The following is a 19,141-nucleotide window of genomic DNA, read 5'->3' on the forward strand; positions in this document are numbered from 1 at the left end:
GGGTTGGAAGGGACCTCAAAGATCTTTCCAGTTCCAACTACCCTGCCATGGGCAGGGACACCTTCCACTGTCCCAGGGTGCTCCAAGCCCTGTCCAGCCTAGCCTTGGGCACTTCCAGGGATCCAGGGACAGCCACAGCTGCTCTGGGCACCCTGTGCCAGGGCCTGACCACCCTCACAGGAACAATTCCTTCCCAATCTCCCATCTAACCCCTATTTTTAACATTTTAAAAAAGCTTTTTTTTTTTTTTTAAATTTGAGAACTTCTACCAGAACATCCTGATTCCAGCTGCCTTTTCCCCCTCAGGTATCGATCTCCAGCATTCCACGTGCAGTCCTGGTATGATGAAGTGAAAGATTACACCTTCCCATACCCCCACGAGTGCAACCCGTGGTGCCCAGACAGGTGTACAGGTGCCATGTGCACACATTACACCCAGGTAAAGGACTCCAAGGGCTCTGTACCCACACTCCCCACATCCCTTCCCATGTCTGGATTGGGGCAATTTGCTTATTTGCAATAACTACATTTCCCTTACAGATAGTCTGGGCCACCACCAACAGGATTGGCTGTGCTGTGCATGTCTGCAAGCAGATGAATGTGTGGGGAGAGATCTGGGAGAACGCCGTCTACCTGGTCTGCAACTACTCCCCCAAGTAAGGCAGAGCAGCCGGGCTCCCTCCAGCTCTCCCAAAACTGGCAGCTGGCTTAACTAGCTCTGGGGAAGAGATTTCAGGCAGTCTAGACTGGTGGTTGTGGCTTTAAATTTTTTCTTTAGACAGCAGCACAGGGCTGGTTCAAAACTACAGAGCGCTGCCTGGAAAACTGAATGAGAGGCTGGGGCCAGGCTGGAGCTTTGATGTTCCTGCCACGGGAAGGGAAAGGAGGAGCAGGAGATGGCCAGGATGGAGCTGGCGTGTGCTGCTGAGCAAGGCTTGCTCTCTGCTGTCAGAGGGTGGGAAGGGATGGGTGGTGGTGAATGCCAAAAAACCCTGAAATAACTGCAGCAGTCAAGATTTCACCAGCTCGACGGTTTGATTAAATTTCAAAATGAAAATCATATATCTCGCCTACTACATCCAGGAGAAGTTTACTACCTGGCAATGGCAGCTAAGATTTTCTGGTTTAATGGCTAATAGGAGAAACATTCCCACTCCAAGCCCTTGGCAATTTAAAACTTCAAAACAAAATAGGGAAATTGCTGTATGCAAACAGAGTGGCTTGGGGAGCACCTGACTTCAGGGGATCACAGTGCAGGATAATGAAAAGGAAAAAGAAGTGTGGGCTGCAGCTCTCATGTCCCAGGCAGAGCGCTCTGGCTGGGATTTCTGAGCCCCTCTCCCCACGTCAGATGAGCATATCTTGCTCCTGGTTTGGGGGATTTAACAACCTGCTCCTCCTGAGGGATAACAGCACAGAGCCCCCACAGCAGGCTGGGCGACCTACACGCCATCCATTCAGAGCTGCTGGATGGAAAAACACTCTGTTTCTGCAGTTTCTGCTTAATCTTTTCTCTCTGGCACCGGTGCACATTGTCCTCATGTAGCCTTATAGGTGGAGACAGCTGAAAGAGCATAACCCAGGAGTTTATAGCCACAGCTTAACTCTGGCTCCTCCAACCTTCCCAACCCCTAAAACTTGCAGGACAGAAGGCCAAAATGGGCTGTTGTTTCTGGGGAGTTTCTTCAGCAAAATGCAGTAATCCATTGATCTATTTCTGTTTCTATAAGATCCTGATGTTGATATTGGAATGTAATATAAAAGCGATATGGCACACGATCTAAGCAAACCCCTAAAAAATGTCATTTTAGAGATGGAACGAGGAGGAACATCTTTCCTACAAGGCTGGTTGTTTAGTCTTTATTCAGTTGCTCTAGGCCAGGATGATGTTTTTGGGTTTGGAGGCCTGGGAAGGTGTCTGATGGGTGCTCATTTCTCCTGTGTTCCCAGGGGCAACTGGATTGGAGAAGCTCCATACAAGACCGGCCGTCCCTGCTCCGAGTGCCCGCCGAGCTATGGGGGGAGCTGCCAGAACAACCTCTGCTACAAAGGTACCTGCTGGGGGCTGGGGGCACCTCTGGGGTGGGGGACAAGGCTGGAGCAAATGTGTGGAAGCTTCTAATTGGAGGCAGCCACAGCTTCATGCCCCTTTTAATTAGCCATCCTCAGTATTCCAACATCAGGACACGTGGGAAGTCGTCAGCCACTGAAAGCAGGAATCCCTGAGCTGCTGAAAATCTGGAGCTGGGATTCAGCACGTTTTCCTGGGGAAAACAGAGAGCTTGGCTGGCGGGAAGCAGCTCTGAGCTTCCATGGGTTTGGCCTGGGAGCTGCAGGGGCTTTTGAGCACTGGCAGGAGTGATCCTATCCTGGGGGGGTTTACAGGGAAGGGAATGTTCTCCAGGGCTTGGCAGAGGCATTCTGGGTGGGCAGAGCTTGGCTGCCTGCCCTGCTCCTTCGGGGGCCATGGGTGGAGCCTTTGCCACCCTCCCCACCTTTCAGGGTGGGGATTCAAGGGATGGTGTTCAGGGATGCAAAATGAACCTAGCGATTCATGTCCCTTGGAGGAGAGGAGGGGGATGCTGAAGGGTTTTTCCTGACCTGGGGAGTGTTTTTGGAAGAGAGGTCAATAGGATAAAACATATTACTAGGGTGAGCCCTCCAGCAGCAGTGCCACCCCAGCATCCAGCATCTCCTGGGATCATTTCTCTCCTCCCAAGTGCTTTGCTTCCCAGAGAGCTGGGCTCTTTGAAAACAGGGGGATTCCCTGGAGACTTGCCCAAAGCTGAGGCTTATTTTGCTGCCACCGTGCATTTCTTGGTTTTTATCTTGTGGGGTTTGAAGGAGGACCCCAGGGTGCAGGTGGGCTGCAGCAGGGAGGAGGAAGGGGATGCCCTGATGGAATATGAGCCCTGTAGCAAATCTGTGTTTTCCTCCAGAAGGAAGAGCTCAGTGGGAAACAGAGGAAGGAATAACAGCTCTTTATTTCACTAATTAGTGGGGGTCCCCTCAAATCTTTATTGTGAGATGCTGTAAATGCTGCTTCATGTGCAGAGGAGCAGGGGAGGAGTGTCCTGGCAATAGCCCTGTGCTGCCTCCAACGGGCATTTTTGATCTCCCAGCTGTTCAAAAGCAGATCCTTGTCCAGCTAAATGATCCCCACTAAACACGAACCTGACTTGCCCACCAGTGTGAGCACACTGTGATTATTTTGAACCCCCTTTTCTGCCAAGATCACCGTTATGAAGATCCCATCATTGCTGAGACAGACGAGACCAACGAGGTGGAGATCCCGCAGGTGGCGGAGCAGAAGCCGGTGCAGTTCCACCTTCCAGAAAACAAACCCAGCAAAACCATCCAGCCCAAGAAAACCACCCCAGAGTCCTACATGAGTAAGACACGGCCTTTCTCTTTTTCAGCTCCTACGGGTTTTGGAGCACCTCTGTGGGAAAAGGTGTGGGAAGTGATGAGGAGGCTCAGGGACAAAGGAACTGGGAGGATGTTTGAGCAGAGGAAAGTTGATCTGTGAGAAAATTCACTGTGTGAACATTTCAGCTGTGCAGAAAGCTGCTAGAAGTGGCGAGCAACGCTCTCAAAAAAAACCTGTACCTTCTGCACATCGATCTGCAGAAGTTCTTCATTTGTTTCAGTCATTTCATAGAATCCTAGAATGGTTTGGTTTGGAAGGGACATTAAAGCTCATCCAGTGCCACCCGCTGCCATGGGCAGGGACACCTTCCACTGTCCCAGGCTGCTCCAAGCCCTGTCCAGCCTGGCCTTGGGCACTGCCAGGGATCCAGGGGCAGCCCCAGCTGCTCTGGGCACCCTGTGCCAGGGCCTGCCCATCCTGCCAGGGAACAATTCCTGCCTACTATCCCATCCATCCCTGCCCTCTGGCAGTGGGAAGCCATTCCCTGTGTCCTGTCCCTCCATCCCTTGTCCCCAGTCCCTCTGCAGCTCTCCTGCAGCCCCTTCAGGCCCTGCCAGGGGCTCTGAGCTCTGCCTGGAGCCTTCTCCTCTCCAGGTGAGCACCCCCAGCTCTCCCAGCCTGGCTGCAGCTCTCAGAGCATCCCTGTGACCTCCTCTGACTGACTCCAGCAGTCCATGTCCTCCTGATCTCAATAAAATACCAATGTGCCAAAAGTCCCCTCAGCCAGTAATACATTTAGGAAATACTGATTTTATTTCACCTTTGAAAAGCTCTACACTCAGCACTTACCCTTCTTCCCAGCTTTCCTGGGGCTGATGGCTTGTGTCCTCGTTATTTCTTGCTGGGGAATATTTCTGAAGTTATTTGTGGAGCTGCTGCTACTTCCTGAGTTGTTTTCCAGCCACTGTTAATTAAAAGACACTTATTGAGAAAACAAGGTGGGGCAAGCCAGTGGGCCCTTTTCAAGTTTATCAGCCAGCATCTGCAGAGTCTGTAATTAAAAGGGGAATGAGAGCTCTGACTGCAGACCTCGGGCTGTAATCAAAGCCTTCAGCTGTCAGCTGCATCTTCCTTGCTAATATTGCAAAGACACCTGTCTCAGGTGAAGGGCTAAAGAAGCACCAGCTGCTCCAGGCTGGATAAAATCAGATTTTATCTTGCTGCACCTAAGACCTCCAGGAAAGATGTGTGGAGCTTGCTCATTTCTGTAGCTCAAGAGCAGGCTGAGCAATTTCCTTTTTAAAAAATGTATTTATCTGATTTTTTTTCCTCCCCAGCACAAGTCATTACCTGTGAAACAAAGATGAGAGACAAGTGCAGAGGCTCAACGTGCAACAGGTAGGGATTTGTTGATACTTCTTGGAGTGCTGAGGGGAAAAAGTAAATAAATATTTACTTTTTATTACTAAATCTTTTTAATAAATATTTCAGTATTATTGCTAAATATTATTCAGTTCTTGCAAACATAGGATAGGTTGCACTATATATTTTTTGTGACTCTCTAGGTAGATCTCTTTAGGAAAAGCCCCAAAACCCAACAACAACAACAAGAAAAATCCCCTGAATTTCTCTTAATTCAAGCCTTCAGCCAAGCCTGGCAACAAGGTGACTTGGATGATTTTACTCAGCCATGATGACCCACAGTTTCAGGTGTCCAAAATAATTTAATAAACTTCGGCAGAGTCATTTTTTGAGCCTTTTTCATGCATTCCACTGCTGCCCAAGCCAGACAAATAATTCATGGCTTGTCCCCTCCCAGCCCGTCAAGAACTTCTGGTTAAGGTTTCTGCAGAGAACAGGACAGTTTATCACTTGGAGAAAAACCAAATCCACAGAACCTAAATATTGGTCGGGCTCTTAAGGAGGGTGGAGCAACTGTTTTAAAAAAGTAGCTGTTTTGCAATCTTGTTTTTAAAACGGGAGAACTACGTGAAATGAATGGAATGGCTATTAAGTGAAATAGAGTCAAAGTCTGTTTTTCTTGAATTGTTTTTCGCCACCCTCAAAGATAAATATCTTTACTAGGTATTTGTGCCCAGCTGGCTGCTTGTACAGTAAGGGAAAGATCTTTGGAACATTTTATTACGAAAGTGTAAGTACCTTTTAATAGCTCCTGGATGTAATTTGTGGGAGTCAGTGGGAATGACAGAAATGGGAAATGCCAGCCATTCTGGTGTAATTTGGCTTTTCATGCTCTCCGGTTGTGGTGCTGTAAAATGGTGCTAATAAAGATTATCTGCATTTTCCTCATCTTGCTGTTGAAAAAAGGGGCAGACTCCGGGAAGGCAAAGTGGTTCCAGACGTGATTTTGTCAGGAATTGTCCTTAATGTGGACACCCATGGGAAGTGAGGGATGAGCATCAATAGGCAGCTCCTACAAAGGTCTCTCTGCTCCTGTGGGCAGCTGTCATCTGAACAGAAACTATATATAAAAACCACTGTTCATTTGTAACTACATAACATTTTAAGCTGATTTGCTTGATCTTAAATTAGTAAGATAATTTATAAATAAAGCATGGCACCATTTTCCCATGAAAACTACTTTTTGGGGTGAAGGAAGTTGGAAGATAAAAGGGTTTTTTTTTGGGTAAAATCAGTTTTTCTTTCCCTGTTCCAACTGTTGGTGCGTGACTGCATCACCCCTGATGTGTCTGTGCCCTGGAAATTCTGTGATTGCAGACACCCAACCCCTCCAAGTGGCGTCAGCAGAAATATTTTGGGTTTGAATATTTTCTCGAGAACTGGAAATATTTCAGACTGGTCGCTCACTTCCAACACTGCTTCTCCTCTAAATTGTATTTAAATGTATGGTTTTGTTATTTAAAAAAAAAAATAAAATCTTGCCATTCAACCAGGCAGTGCTTAAAATAATAGTAATAAAAGAATCTGTATTGGGAGAGGAAGATTTAACAACCAGATTCCAAAGGAGTGTACTCAGCTTATTTTCCACTTGGTGCTCTGGTGGTGGTTTCATTTCTCCTCTGTTTTTCACGTAGCAGTTGGGCAGCGTTGCTCTGTGAATGGGATTTATTTGATTCGTTTCACACCCCGTCTTTTCATCTCTTGTCAGTCCTCCAGCATATGTCGCGCTGCAATCCACTACGGAATCCTGGACAACAAAGGAGGGCTGGTGGATATCACGAGGAAAGGGAGGACTCCTGCTTTTGTGAAATCCACCAGGAATGGTGTGGAGTCATTCAGGTACTGCCCTCACCAAAAACTGTTGGTATTACCTTTAAATACAAGCAGCTCTTCAGTTGCTCTCATGTAGACACAGTGGTCCAAATAATTCTACTCTGCTTATTTTTTTAATAATTTTTTTTTTGTTTGCTTGTTTTACAGGAAAAGTAAACCTTCGAATGCATTCATGGTTTCCAAAGTCACAAGTAAGTTTTAAATGTTGAGGGGAAAAAAATATTGTTGATGGAGTTTTATGGGGTACTTGTAAACATCACTCCTTTCAGAGGTCTTTTTCGTTTTCAGTGGTTGTGTCAAAGGGTTCTGTGCCACAACCAAGCCCTGCAGTGGTGGTCTAAGGTGATCAGAACCTTAGAGTGACTGCCCACCCACCCTGGGCACTTCCACCACCTCCCACCTCCTCTTCCTGGGGGCATCTAAGAGGACGGCAGAGAAATAGGTGAAAATGGGCCAATTCCAGCAGCACCTCCTGCTGATGGATCATGGTGGGTCCAGACTTCAGGTGCTGATAGTGAAGGGATGGAGGCTGAGCCGTCCATCTTTAAAAGCCTCAGTCAAGTGTCAACACTTACAAAAACTGAAAAAAAAAAAAAGTGGCTAATGTCCCAGTGCAGTAACGTCATGAAAAACACAATACATGTGAAATTAGTTCTTACCAGTGAGTCATCACATTTCTGATGGGCATATAAATAAACACTGCTCTACTTTTTAAACAATTCCCACTTTCTGAATATCTTTGAAAAATTCCTCCAATGCAGAACCATCCTTTTGATGAGAACCACCTGAGTCCCTCTCAGGGAGAATTGCAGGTGTCAAGATTTTGGGGCTCCACATCTGGAACTGTAATACACCCACGTGCTGTGGATCAGCTGCTGGTCTCTTTTGAAAGCTGTGACCTTTTTAAGGCCACACTGTAGTGCGGTTGTAGGATTCCTGCTGGAGAGCTGGTCAGCCCCATCCTGGGGTCCTGCTGCTGGAGCAGCTTTCCTCCTGGTGCTCTCAGTTGGACAAGGGTCCCACCGAATGCATTGTGTGGCTCTGACTTGTGTTTTCTGCAGCAGCCTGAGCTTTTGGGTCTAACAATTTGCCTTTCCACATTTATCTTGGCAGCACAGACTCTGGACTGTTACACCACAGTAGCTGAACTGTGCCACTTCAAAAAGCCAGCGAGCCACTGCCCAAGGTAACACAAATCTGTTGGGTTTAAAACCCCTGTCCTAAGGGAGGGGCAGCTTAACAGAGGTGCTGAGGACCCTGAATTTGAGAGCTGGTGGGAGAAAAGCTGATCATACTGGTTGAACTGGAGGAGGGGGTTGGGAATGATGTGTTTTCTCTTGCCACCATGCTTTTCTTGGCATCACTGTGGAAAATTCACTTAATGTTTTTGGAGGGCTTCAGAAACATACCAGCCAGGCTGCACAATCCTGTCCCAGCACTCTCTCATTTGTGAGTGTGCAACTGCACACTCTTTGTCTTTTTGCTTCTGCGTTTGCTGGGTTTTGGATGTGGTTTTCCTCTCTACCTTAAAACATGGAAGAAGTTCTGGAAGCTCTACAGGAGTAAGTGACAGGGCAGGGGGGCACAAGCACATGCAGAGATTTATGTGCACAGAATTGAGCAAAAAATACAGGTAGTCCCCCTTGAAAAGGTCATAAAAGACCAACCCCTCTTCTACTGGTCCAAATCCCCCTATTTGCCGTTCTGTACAAAAACCAAATGTCATCTGAGGGGAGCGAATAATCAAATTCACTGTTGCCACCTGCAGACCAGATGCAGGCCCTTGAAATCTCCCAGGAATGCAGCTGGCCTTCCTGTGCAGGCCTGCTGTGGAGAATCAATCTGCATACATTGTTTTCCAGGATTTACTGCCCAGCCCACTGCAAGGACGAGCCCTCGTACTGGGCGCCCGTGTTCGGCACCAACGTTTACGCCGATGTGAGTACAAACCTCTCCCTGCAGATCCTGACTGTCCTGCCCCACAGCTGGGCTCACTCTGGGGTTTTGGGAGAAATTCAAACTCTCCTGTGGTTATCCCACGTGGGGATGGGCAAAGGGAGGTGAAAGATGGGGTCAGCAGGCTTGGGAGAGCCCTTTTGGTCTCCAACACTGATTTATTCGGAGGGACTTGGATGTGTCACTCCCCAGCTCCTTGAGCTGGGTTTGCTGAGCCATTCTACTCTCCAGCACTGACTCCTTCCTAGAGATTTGGTCACATCCCTTAACCTCCCCCAGCCTTAGGGCTCTGGCTGTGAAATCATGGTTGCACTTGTTTACCTTTATAAAGCATTTTGGGATTTACAGATGAGCACCAAAGGGCTTTTATTCCATCCTATCACACAATAGAGTTGACAGAAAAAGACCTCTCCTCCCTTTCCTCCTCCTTCTGGGAGATGAACAGCTTCTGAGCAGCCAGGACAGAGCTCAGAGCAGTGGAAAGAAAGAAAGTGTGAGAGCTGGTTTTATGGGTTTGTTTTTCTGAGCTTTGCTCAAGGGGATGAGCAGAGACTTGATGCTAAAACTAGGCAGAGTCATTTTCTTGAAATCTCTTTGTATTAGGCCTCTAAACACTGGGTCTTGATGTTTTCCATTTGTGGGTGTCTGGTTATTTTGGATTTTTTCCTCATTTTCTGTTTTCCATCGGGGGCTGTGTTCAGGAATGCCAGCTCCCTGGCTGCCCTGTAGCCTGTAGGATCGTGGTTTAGGAAGCCTGGGGAAAGCAGTCGGATTGTGGACCCCCAGCTTCAGGTCACCCTGGAGCTTTGCAGAGTGCTGAGAAAATCCGTCCTGCAGGAATCATACAGTAATTTGGAGAAGCAATTTTGAAAGCAATTAAAAAAAAACCAAAAAAACAAAACAACCAAAAAAACCAAAAGCCCACACTATTTTTTTGAAGGTAGAGCTGCACAAACAGGTTATCCTGGACTAGCTCACAGGCAAATTCATGGAGCAGCTGCCTCCCTGCAGTACCTGCCTCCTGCATGCTCCCACCTGCAGGAAATGGGAAATAGTTTTCTCTTTTTTACAGAGGACAAACCTCCCTCAGATCACCCCTAAACAGGGCCTGTGATTACAAAGGAATTAGGTGAGGAGCAGCATCCCAGGCTGGCATTGCACTGACGCAAAAGGATTAGTGTCCTTTAATGAACCCATTTCCTCCTCTCCCTCCTGGGTATTGTTGCATAAACGGGGGCATGGGTGGTGGCTTGGGAGAAAAACAAAAAGCAGTAGTAATAAAAAAAGTATTTGGCCACTTCCTCGAGGGTTTGGTTAAACTTTTTTTGGACTACTGTGCTAGCAGGGTGATGTGGAGGTGCCAGGAAAGAATTGAGGTTGGTGGCAAAGCAGGTGAGACCTGCTGGGACAAAGAGTTTGAGGTGACTCTGAATGGTGCTGCAAAGGGAGAGGTGGGGGTGCTGGGAATGCTCAGAACAGGAAGTTGAGAAGAGAAATAACCACACCACGCGAGGAGAATCTGGGGAAAGGCTTTTCCCAGGGAGAAAGGTCTGTGCAGGGTGCTGGGAATTAACCCAAGCCCACTGCTGAGGAATAAAGCAGGCAATGAGTTGGGTGAGACAAGTGCTGGTCTATTGGGAGGGCTTTGGGAAGACAACTTCATGTCCAGTTGGCACCTTCATGGCCCTGGGGGCACCTGGGCTCCAACTGAGTCTTCTTAAATAAGCTGTCTAAAAGACTATGAAACATTTAGCCCCATTTCCAGTCTGCACTTTGCTTTAAAAAGCAGTTCAGGGAATTGTTTGTGGGGAAATTATTAAGGCTGTGGAACAGGGAGGTAGAGGACACTTGAATTTTGGGGCAAATGAACAAAATGCAAGAAATATGCAATGGTAAAAGTGGACAGGCCTGATTCAGGGATGGTCATAGAGCTATGGAATGGTTTGGGTTGGAAGGGACTTCAAAGCTCATCCAGTTCCACCCCCAGCCATGAGCAGGGACATTTTCCATAGACCAGGATGCTCCAAGCCCTGTCCAACCTGGCCTTGATGCTGGAGCTCTGGGAACAGCCAGGGATCTTTGTGGAGGTTGTAAAAGAGCTTTTGACTTCCATGAGACTCTGTCATTTGTCACTCTGCCTGGCTCCTGGTGTGACATAATCCTGCAGGGGAAACCCATCCCCATCCCTGCCCAGGAGCCACTTTTGAGATAAGGTTTTATATCCACAGTTGTGCAGTGGTTGCTTGGAGGAGGATGGATGGATGGATGGATGGATGGATGGATGGATGGATGGATGGCCTGCACAGAGGCAGGAGTTTGTCACCAGAGCAAACTGAGTTGGGAGTCAGCTGCCAGGAGATATGAACTCAGTGATTAAACCAGTCACACTAGTGAGGAAATCTGGGTGATTGAGCTCATAGTCAGAGAACACTGTTAATGACCCACTATAAAGTGTGTTGTCATTTTATGGTGTGTGCCCTGGGGCTCATTTCATCAGGAATTGGTCTCAGAGCATACCAAGGGGCTTCACCATGGAAAACTGTTTCATTGTCCATGCTGCTGTACTCCTGGACCTGGACGGGAAGGCTTTATTCTTGTAATGTCTCATCTTCCAAAAGCTCTGCAATTAATTAATCAAAGCACAGCCTGGCCTGGGACATGAGAGGGCTGTAATCCAACAGAGTGATAAGAGGAGGTTTGGGGTGAATCTGTTGGTCAAAGCTTTGAGTGAGCGGCGGAACAGCAAGTCCTGGAAAAAAAAAAATAACAGGAATGCTTTGAAAAGAACATTGTTCAGGATGTCTCCCAGCAGAGAGTGTTGCAAATTGATCCAGGACAGTTTAATTTTATGAGCCAGTTTTAGATTTATAGATTTCCCACCACATATTCGGGCAAATTCACTGCATATCTTCCAAACACAGCATTCCCTTGCTCCCTTGACCATATATAGAAGCAAAATACCGAGCTAGCACTCAAAACTCTGCGGGCTGCCAAGAGATAGGCCATCCAAAGTGATAAATATATATATAGGGGACAAGAGCTGCCATATATGGCTGCGGCAGGGGAGCAGCATGGGCTGCATCGTCCATACACAATGGGAACAGTTGCACTTGGCACTGGTTTTGTGGTACTTGGATTTTTAGCAATCAGGGCATTTCTGGGCTTGGGATTTTCACCTGCGGCAGTTTCGCCGTGCAGAGTTGGTTTTTCCTTTCCGTTCTTCCAGCTTGCTGTATGTAAACCCTGCAGAGAGCTGGTGGCCAAGTTTACACTATCCCTCAGCCTTCTGTGCTTTTGCTCCCTTTTCCAGGATGCTTTGGGGGCTTAGTCATCAGTTGTCGCTGGTTTGTGTTCCTCCAGCTCTTCTGACTCTGCACATCTGGGATGTGCAATAGAGAAGCTTTGGTCTTTCCAGAAGTGTATCTCCCTCCACATTTGGGGTTGTCTTATGGGGTAATGCCCACCCAAAAACTACACCAGACAAAGGGGGCAGCCCTTCTTTCTAGGAAAGACAGAAGGATGTGAGCTGTCCCAGATAATTAGTGATCTACCTTAATTCAGGAGAAGCATTTCCTTTCCAAGCAACAGTGTGGATAACCTTTGCTGTCAGTAGCACAGAGTTTCACCTCAGAGGTTTTTCTGCTGCAGTCCCAAGAGGCACTGGCTGGAAAGCTGTCCTCAATCCAGTCCTGGCATTGGGTAGGATGAAGATGTGTGGTTTTAGACTGGACGTTGAGAAGGAATTGTTCCCTGGGAGGGTGAGGAGGCCCTGGCATAGGTTTTCCAGGGAAGCTGTGGCTGCTCCATCCCTGGAGATGTCCAAGGCCTGGTTGGATGGGGCTTGGAGAAACCTGGGACAGTGGAAGGTGTCCCTGTCCATGGCAGGGGTGGGACTGGATGAGCTTTAAGGTCCCTTCCAACCAAACCACTCCATGATTCTATGATGATCTCACAGGTGCAGCTCCACCTCAGAACGATGGAAAATTCTGCTTTCCTCTGTGGTGATGGTGGATCTTCTGTCACCCAGGGATTATGACATACCTGCCAGATCTAGTCCATAATTTGTCCAAAAGAGGGACAAAACTGTTTCATAACTGTTTCTTTGTCTACTCCCCGTTTTTCTTGGTCTTGATGGAATTGATAAGTCTTCACATATAAAATACAGACAGTGCATGAATCAAAACAATTAAATATTTTTCAGAGCTCCAGTATCTGCAAAACTGCAGTGCACGCAGGGGTGATTTCAGATGAAAGAGGAGGCTTTGTGGACGTGATGCCTGTAGAAAAGAAGAAAGCCTACGTTGGCTCCTTAAAGAACGGCGTCCAGTCAGAGAGGTGGGATCTCCTTCCTTTGTACTTCCCTCTTATTTTCCAGTGTTTTCAGCTGCCTGGGAAAGCCAGCAGTTATCAGCTCGACAGGCTGGTGGCAGGGAAGGACGTGACTTCCCAGTGTCACTGTGAGTTGTGGCAGCCAAACAAGTGGAGCGTGTTGTCCTGCTCGTTCCTTCCCCAGCCAGGAGCTGCACTCAGGCTGCTGTGAAATGTTGTTAAGCCTTGTTAGATTTTGTTACAGCACAAGTCCATGCTGATATCTTTTTCTGTGTGTTTAACACATCAGGAGGTAAGCACAGGTATTTTCAGTTCTCAGCCCGGGTCATGGTTTGGGTTTTGTCATTTGGATTTCCGTTCAATTCTGGAGTGTGGGATTCATTTGTATTTGATTCATGTGCTCTATTCTCTTTGAAATAAGTAAATTAACCTCTTGAGGCATGATCAAACACTTTCTGAAGATGAATTTGCCACCCTTGTAGGTGGTTTTTGTAGTTCCTCTAGGGCCAGCCATGCTAGTTTCAGTGACCAATTGCAAATCTGTGCTTCCAACATCCTGCACCTCCTCAAGATCACAACAATCCAGTCACAGCTCATCCAGTCCTTTCTAATGTGAGACTTCACTTTCAATCTGTTACGTGTTTTTTCAGATGTTGGTGTGATGGCACAGATTTCTCAGGGCTATATCTTCACGAGCACAGAATTTCCCACAGTTAGGGAGGTTTTTGGTCACTGCTAACTCTGTCTGCTCTGTGCAGTTCTTCTTTTATAAAAAGCGTAAGGAATTCTATCAAGTTTGCTCATTTTATTCTAACAGTGGGAATTCCAGAGTGCTTTAGAGCATCTCAAGAAATAAAAACAGACTAAGACATGAAAGCTATAGCTGTTAAATATAGGGGTTTTTTTTTTTCCCAATTTGATAAATTTGATTTAGGTGAAAAACCTCTGGTTCATTTGAATTTTTTCTATCTCAGTCTTGCTGTCATTTACATTTTATACTAAAAGACAACATTTTACTGGGATGGCAAACTGTGCCCTAGCTAAGAATAAATCCCATCACTCTTGGGGATGAGCAATATGAGCAGCCAGGGCTGATCTGAGGGGTGAGGGAAACCAGAGACCCTCTCACAGCGGGGATGAACATTTGGAAAGTGTTATTTACACTCAGCAATAAGGAGCAGCCTCATGCTGTGAGATCCACCAGGCAGTGAAACAGCTTTTCCAAGATTAAGGTGAACCATCACCCTTTAGGACACTGGAAATAACCTTGGGCAAAGATACACACCCAAACAGGTATGGGAAAAGAGTGCCTCAAGGATTTACAGGGTCCTTACCCTTGTTGCGATGTTGTTTTGTGGGGATATGAAATTTTGTATTTTTCCTGTTTTTTTTCAGTGCTGTAGGACCTGGGAATACAAGCAGCCCCTTTCCCCATGCACACAGCCACCCCAAGCAGCTTGGAGTCAGAGCAGCTGGGGACAGCTCTGCAGGCTGAAAAGGAATATCCATATTTATTGTCATTTAACGTGAGCTGATCTGGCCATTCCCACTCCCAGCACTAGGAGCCAAGCCAGACAGGCCCTGGGAAACTGCCAGGCCTATTTGACAACTGTTTTTTTTAGGAAAACATATTCCTCTTTATGCCTGAATCTCTGCACACGGGAGCACACTGTTTCTTGGATAAAAGCTAGGGCTGTAAGAGAGGCTGCTGTCTTCCAGCTCCTCTTTTTTGGCATTAGCCCTACAGATTTGGATTGAAAACATTAAAAAAAAAAAAGGTGATACCATGGATTTGTGCAGCTTCTTTTTCACCCATTATCTTTCTCCTTCTCCTGGTAGGAAAGAGATAGGGGAAATTCAGAGCTGCCTGTTGGGGTTCTGCGGTGTCTTCACTTGGCTCATCCCATGTTTGTTTTCTTTTCCTCTTTTCTTTGTCTCCAGCTTGAAGAATCCTTCAGATGGGAACGCCTTCCGAATCTTTGCTGTGAAGCAGTAAAAGCCCCCAGGGAAGGTGCAGGTTTCTTTGGGAGAGCTCTCTGTTGATCTCCAGAGACGCCAAAGCTCCTCTGAACGGCATCAGCTCTGCCCGTACCCTCCTTGCCGATCTCCTTCAGGGAATTCCAAAAGAAAAGGGGAAAACAAAACAAAAAAAAACCCCAAAAAAAGACCCCAGGTTCTGACTCAGCTGTTGGCATCTCATCGCACCCGTGCAGCGTTGTATCTTTTTGTCTCATGTTTTTTTGTTTCTCTAGGGGCATTCAGCGACCATAAACTGTTCTAGGTTTCATTTTGCCAGAGGTGTTGCTACGCAGGACGGTGGTGGCTCCACGTGCAGCAGATTCAGGGATCTCAGCCTGGCCCTGGGTGGTGTTTTTAGGGTGTGAAGCTTCTCCTAGGATGGGTGTGAGGAAGAGCAGACTCGGGAGTGAGCGGCTGTCCAGGCGCTGGGCACTTTGACATGAGAAACTCATTGAAAAATTGCATTGTTTGGGGAGAGGATGGGCTTTGACAGAGTGATTTTGTGTATGTTGGATGGTTTCTGTGCAAATAAGGATAAAAAGTGGTGTTTTCCCACTGAGGTGATGTGCAGCAGCACTGCTGTGTGAGGCTGCGGGGTACCTCGAACGATGGGGTTTGGGGATGTTCTTGGCAGCCAAAATTGAGGTTTTGTGGGCCTGGGGCAGGGTGTAAAACGGTGGCAGAGATCCTCACTGCAGAAAATGAGGCCACCAGATCATCCAAAGAGCAGGTTTGGTGTTTGCTGGTCAAACACTCCCAGGTATTTTGGCAACCTCTGAGCAGTCAGAGAATTGGGGCTCCTGTGCTGGCACGTCTCATCCTATACTCCACGCCATAACTTCAGTTAAATGCAGTGTATTGGTTTATACAGCAGTGCTGGTTGTTTTATAGTAGTTGAGTAGTGATAAAATTAATCTTATTTCTGCTAGGAATGGTTGCATCTGTAGGAAACAGGTTCGCTTTCCCTTTGTGAAGCTCCTTGTGTTGTGTGCAGTTCTGAGACATTAGAGATGCAGCATAAATTGGGGTAGATTAACTTTTCCTGTCCAACTTTCAGTACAAATGTTGTACCTGTGAGCATTTGATATCCAGGATGGTGGTTTTGCAAAACTCATAAGGTGTTGCAATGGTGTTGTTTCATATTTTGGTAATTTTGTCTTGATGTGCACCCAAATGCATTTCAAAGCCTAGAGAAGGCTCAGCATGAGCTGCTTTTAAAGGCAGAAGGACATTCTCTGCTGCGTATTGGAAATGAATTTTTACGATTGGTCTAAACACAAATCTGGTGGGTTTTGATACGCACACATCCAATAACTTCATCAATCATGAGAGGACAAAGCCAACAGTGGTTCTCCAGTTCTTGTAAATGCGCAGTCCTTCCGTTCAATAACTGAATTGTAATAATGGATAACAAATGGGAAAATATTTCCCTCTGTTTGGCAGATGTTTCACAGCTGCTCTTAGGCCCAGAATATGTTTGGTTTAATCTAGACAGACATAAGCATTTATATGATTAAATGCTTCGTTAAAATCTGTAAACACCATGAAATCAGCCAGGAAATGACATTTAAATGACATTCATCTGTTTGTCCCACCACCGGGATTTATTTCTCCCTAAAACCTGAATTTGGAAAGAAACCTTTTGTAAAACCTGAAATTGGAGCTGCTTTTCACTGTCTCCAGAAATACTGCACAGAAAAGCTACTTTTGGGGTGGATAGAGAGAAGTGAGCCTTCGTGTCATCTTTGTTAACGTAGTATTGTTGTCTGAGGTGTACAGTATTGACTTTAGATAGGAAAACTGAACCATCTCCTTTTCTTACTAAATAAATTGATGTTAAAACCAGCTGGAACGTATCCTAGAAAAGCTGCTGGTTGGGAGCTGTTGAGATGTTGGCAGTGAGGAAAAGCTGCCCCGTTTCTGCCCGCCATGAAGCGTTGGGGTGAGCGTGATCTGGTTCCAGCCCATCCAACACTGCAGCAAGATTCTGGGACATCCCGGGCCAAATGGGCTGGGAATGGAACTGGGGAGAGTGAGAGGTGCAGTCAGGTTCATGGGGACTGCAGGAGCACATAAAACACCTCGACTCTAGTGTAGGATCCATGAAAATTACAATGGAAGGTGATGGAAAGGACTGTGAGGGCTCTTGGAGTAAAACCCAGGGGATTACTGAGAGCACATAAAAGTCCAAACAGCTGGGGATGTACCTAGGTGACGGAAAAGGGACAGGGGAAGGGTTATTATTCCAACAGAAATATCCTAAAATGCTTAATTCAAGTTACAATTGCGTATTTTTATCTTCAGCCAACTGGTTTGGATTTTTAGAAACCGATGTTAATTTAAGTCTGTATCTGTTTATTTTTGTATTTGTTGTACAAAAGAGAAATTGTGACTTTACTACACAAATATTTTTCGAGGTCCTGGGTGCTATTAATTTAAACATACCTCCCCCAGAATTAGGGGTGATCAGGTCCTCCAAGGCAGTCATGACCTATCAATGACTTGCAATCATGTGTGCTAGCTATTCATGAATAGGTGGGACAGTACCAGTTTTTTAGCCAAATATTGACAGATTTTATTTCTGATACCGAGACATTTTCTCAGCCTGCTATATTTCAGTGCAGCTTAAAGATGCATCATGTCTGTATCTCACCAGGCCCTCTCCTCCTCAGCCCCAGCTCAGCAGATCTGTAGGCACCTGAAGCATCCAGGTGCAGCCAAAGCTGGTGCTGCCTGGTTGTTCTTTTCCAATAATTTGGGGTTTGGAAGCAATGGCATGGGCATTGCAGAACACCTGGCTCAGCCCAATCTCCAGGAAACACAACCAGGGTGAAATCCAGAGCCTGTGCTTGTGGGGCCTTGGCTCCACTCATTCCTTCTTTTTAAGACTTCCAGCCACCAGCTGGTTGAGGAGGCTCCAGTTTGTCACTTGTGCAGTCTAAATATTTAGGGCCAGTTCATAGAGTTGCTTTCCTTTTTTTTTTTTTTCTATGAAAAATGGTGTATTTTACTTCCTATGTATAAAAGTTACTTGTAAATTTTTGTGTGCCTTTGCATGTTTTCCAAGGGGCCGTGGTTGTTTATAAACTAGATTTTTTTTTTTGTCTAAATACAGAATTGTAAAATATCTTTTCCTCCCTACCCTTCCATTTTCTTTTGATTTCTGAATTATTTGTGAAATAAAACCTTCCCGGAATGAATGCTTCCCTTGTCTTTAATGCTCAGCCAGAGTTGGGTGGGTGTTTAGAAGAGCTATTTGGGATTAATCCTGGGGACTAGAGTGTCCCCTGGAGACTCCAAACGAGATTGGGATGTGCAAAGCCTGTTCCACAAACAAATAAACTGCCCAGTACCCAGGCATCAAAAATAAGAGGTATCCATAGTGAAACATACTGAGAGTAAGGGAAAATCACTGCCTGTCTTTGAATCCCTGCAACATAAGGGCTGAATTAGATTAATGGGTTGGAAATAGTGTTTAATGATTTAGTGCTGCAAAATACAGTGATGTGAACTCCTCCCCACCTGAGCAGGCTGGTGTGAATTGTGCCCTCATTTTCTGAAGGGAAAAGTATTCAGATTTTGTAATTCCCTTTGAAATTTTCTCCAGGCTCATCCTTGCTGACAGCACCACAAATCAAACCAAGATTTTTCCTGGTAATCCAACCCCATTTGGTTAAAGGAGCAACACAGGGAGGTTCATAACTCATCCTCCAGACAATGAGCACCAGATGGGTTTTGACCAAAAATGTGGGCTGGGCCATGGGATGGGGTCCTGATTGACCAGGCCATGAAATTTGTGTTTTTCATTACCTATACAAGAGGATTAATGTTAAATCCAGAGATGTTTGCTTTACTTCAGGGCTGGGTTGATGCAGTTCTGGTGGAACAGTATTTCCCTGCAAATCCCAGCCTAGGACTGATGAGATAACCTCATTATTGCCCTGCCAGTGATTCCTGTCAAAGGCAAGTTTCATGGCTCCTGCATGCTCTGCGATTCCAAACTGCCCATTTCAATTTACTTTGTGCTTTCCTTCCCCCGTTCTTACTGCTGCAAAAGTATCTCCTTCGCTGGAAGCGTTTGGGAAGATTTTCCTAAGCAGATCTTCAAGGTAAGCAGAGAGGGGAATTCAGGCTGTTGGCTCTTGTGAGGCTGCCTAGAGCATCCCATTAATGGCAACAGTTGTTTGATATCTTATTTGCAGGTGCCACAAA

At 46.3% G+C, this 19,141-nt stretch overlaps 1 protein-coding gene across 5 annotated transcripts in view; it reads left to right on the plus strand.

The window, feature by feature from the left end:
• CRISPLD2 (cysteine rich secretory protein LCCL domain containing 2) overlaps positions 1-18,118 on the plus strand; it is a 30,876-nt gene extending 12,758 nt beyond the window's left edge. For all 5 annotated transcript variants that reach the window (XM_038148375.1, XM_038148374.1, XM_038148377.1 and 2 more), the window contains 12 exons: positions 307-439; positions 541-656; positions 1,951-2,051; positions 3,234-3,392; positions 4,708-4,768; positions 5,456-5,522; positions 6,501-6,631; positions 6,773-6,816; positions 7,739-7,811; positions 8,488-8,563; positions 12,783-12,916; positions 14,852-18,118. In XM_038148375.1, coding sequence (XP_038004303.1) covers positions 307-439; positions 541-656; positions 1,951-2,051; positions 3,234-3,392; positions 4,708-4,768; positions 5,456-5,522; positions 6,501-6,631; positions 6,773-6,816; positions 7,739-7,811; positions 8,488-8,563; positions 12,783-12,916; positions 14,852-14,906 — 1,150 coding nt within the window. In that variant the 3' untranslated portion in view covers positions 14,907-18,118. The remainder of the gene's footprint in view (positions 1-306; positions 440-540; positions 657-1,950; positions 2,052-3,233; positions 3,393-4,707; positions 4,769-5,455; positions 5,523-6,500; positions 6,632-6,772; positions 6,817-7,738; positions 7,812-8,487; positions 8,564-12,782; positions 12,917-14,851) is intronic.
• The last annotated feature ends 1,023 nt before the right edge of the window (positions 18,119-19,141 follow it).

The sequence above is a fragment of the Motacilla alba genome, chromosome 11 (assembly GCF_015832195.1).
Source record: "Motacilla alba alba isolate MOTALB_02 chromosome 11, Motacilla_alba_V1.0_pri, whole genome shotgun sequence".
Lineage (NCBI taxonomy): Eukaryota > Metazoa > Chordata > Aves > Passeriformes > Motacillidae > Motacilla > Motacilla alba.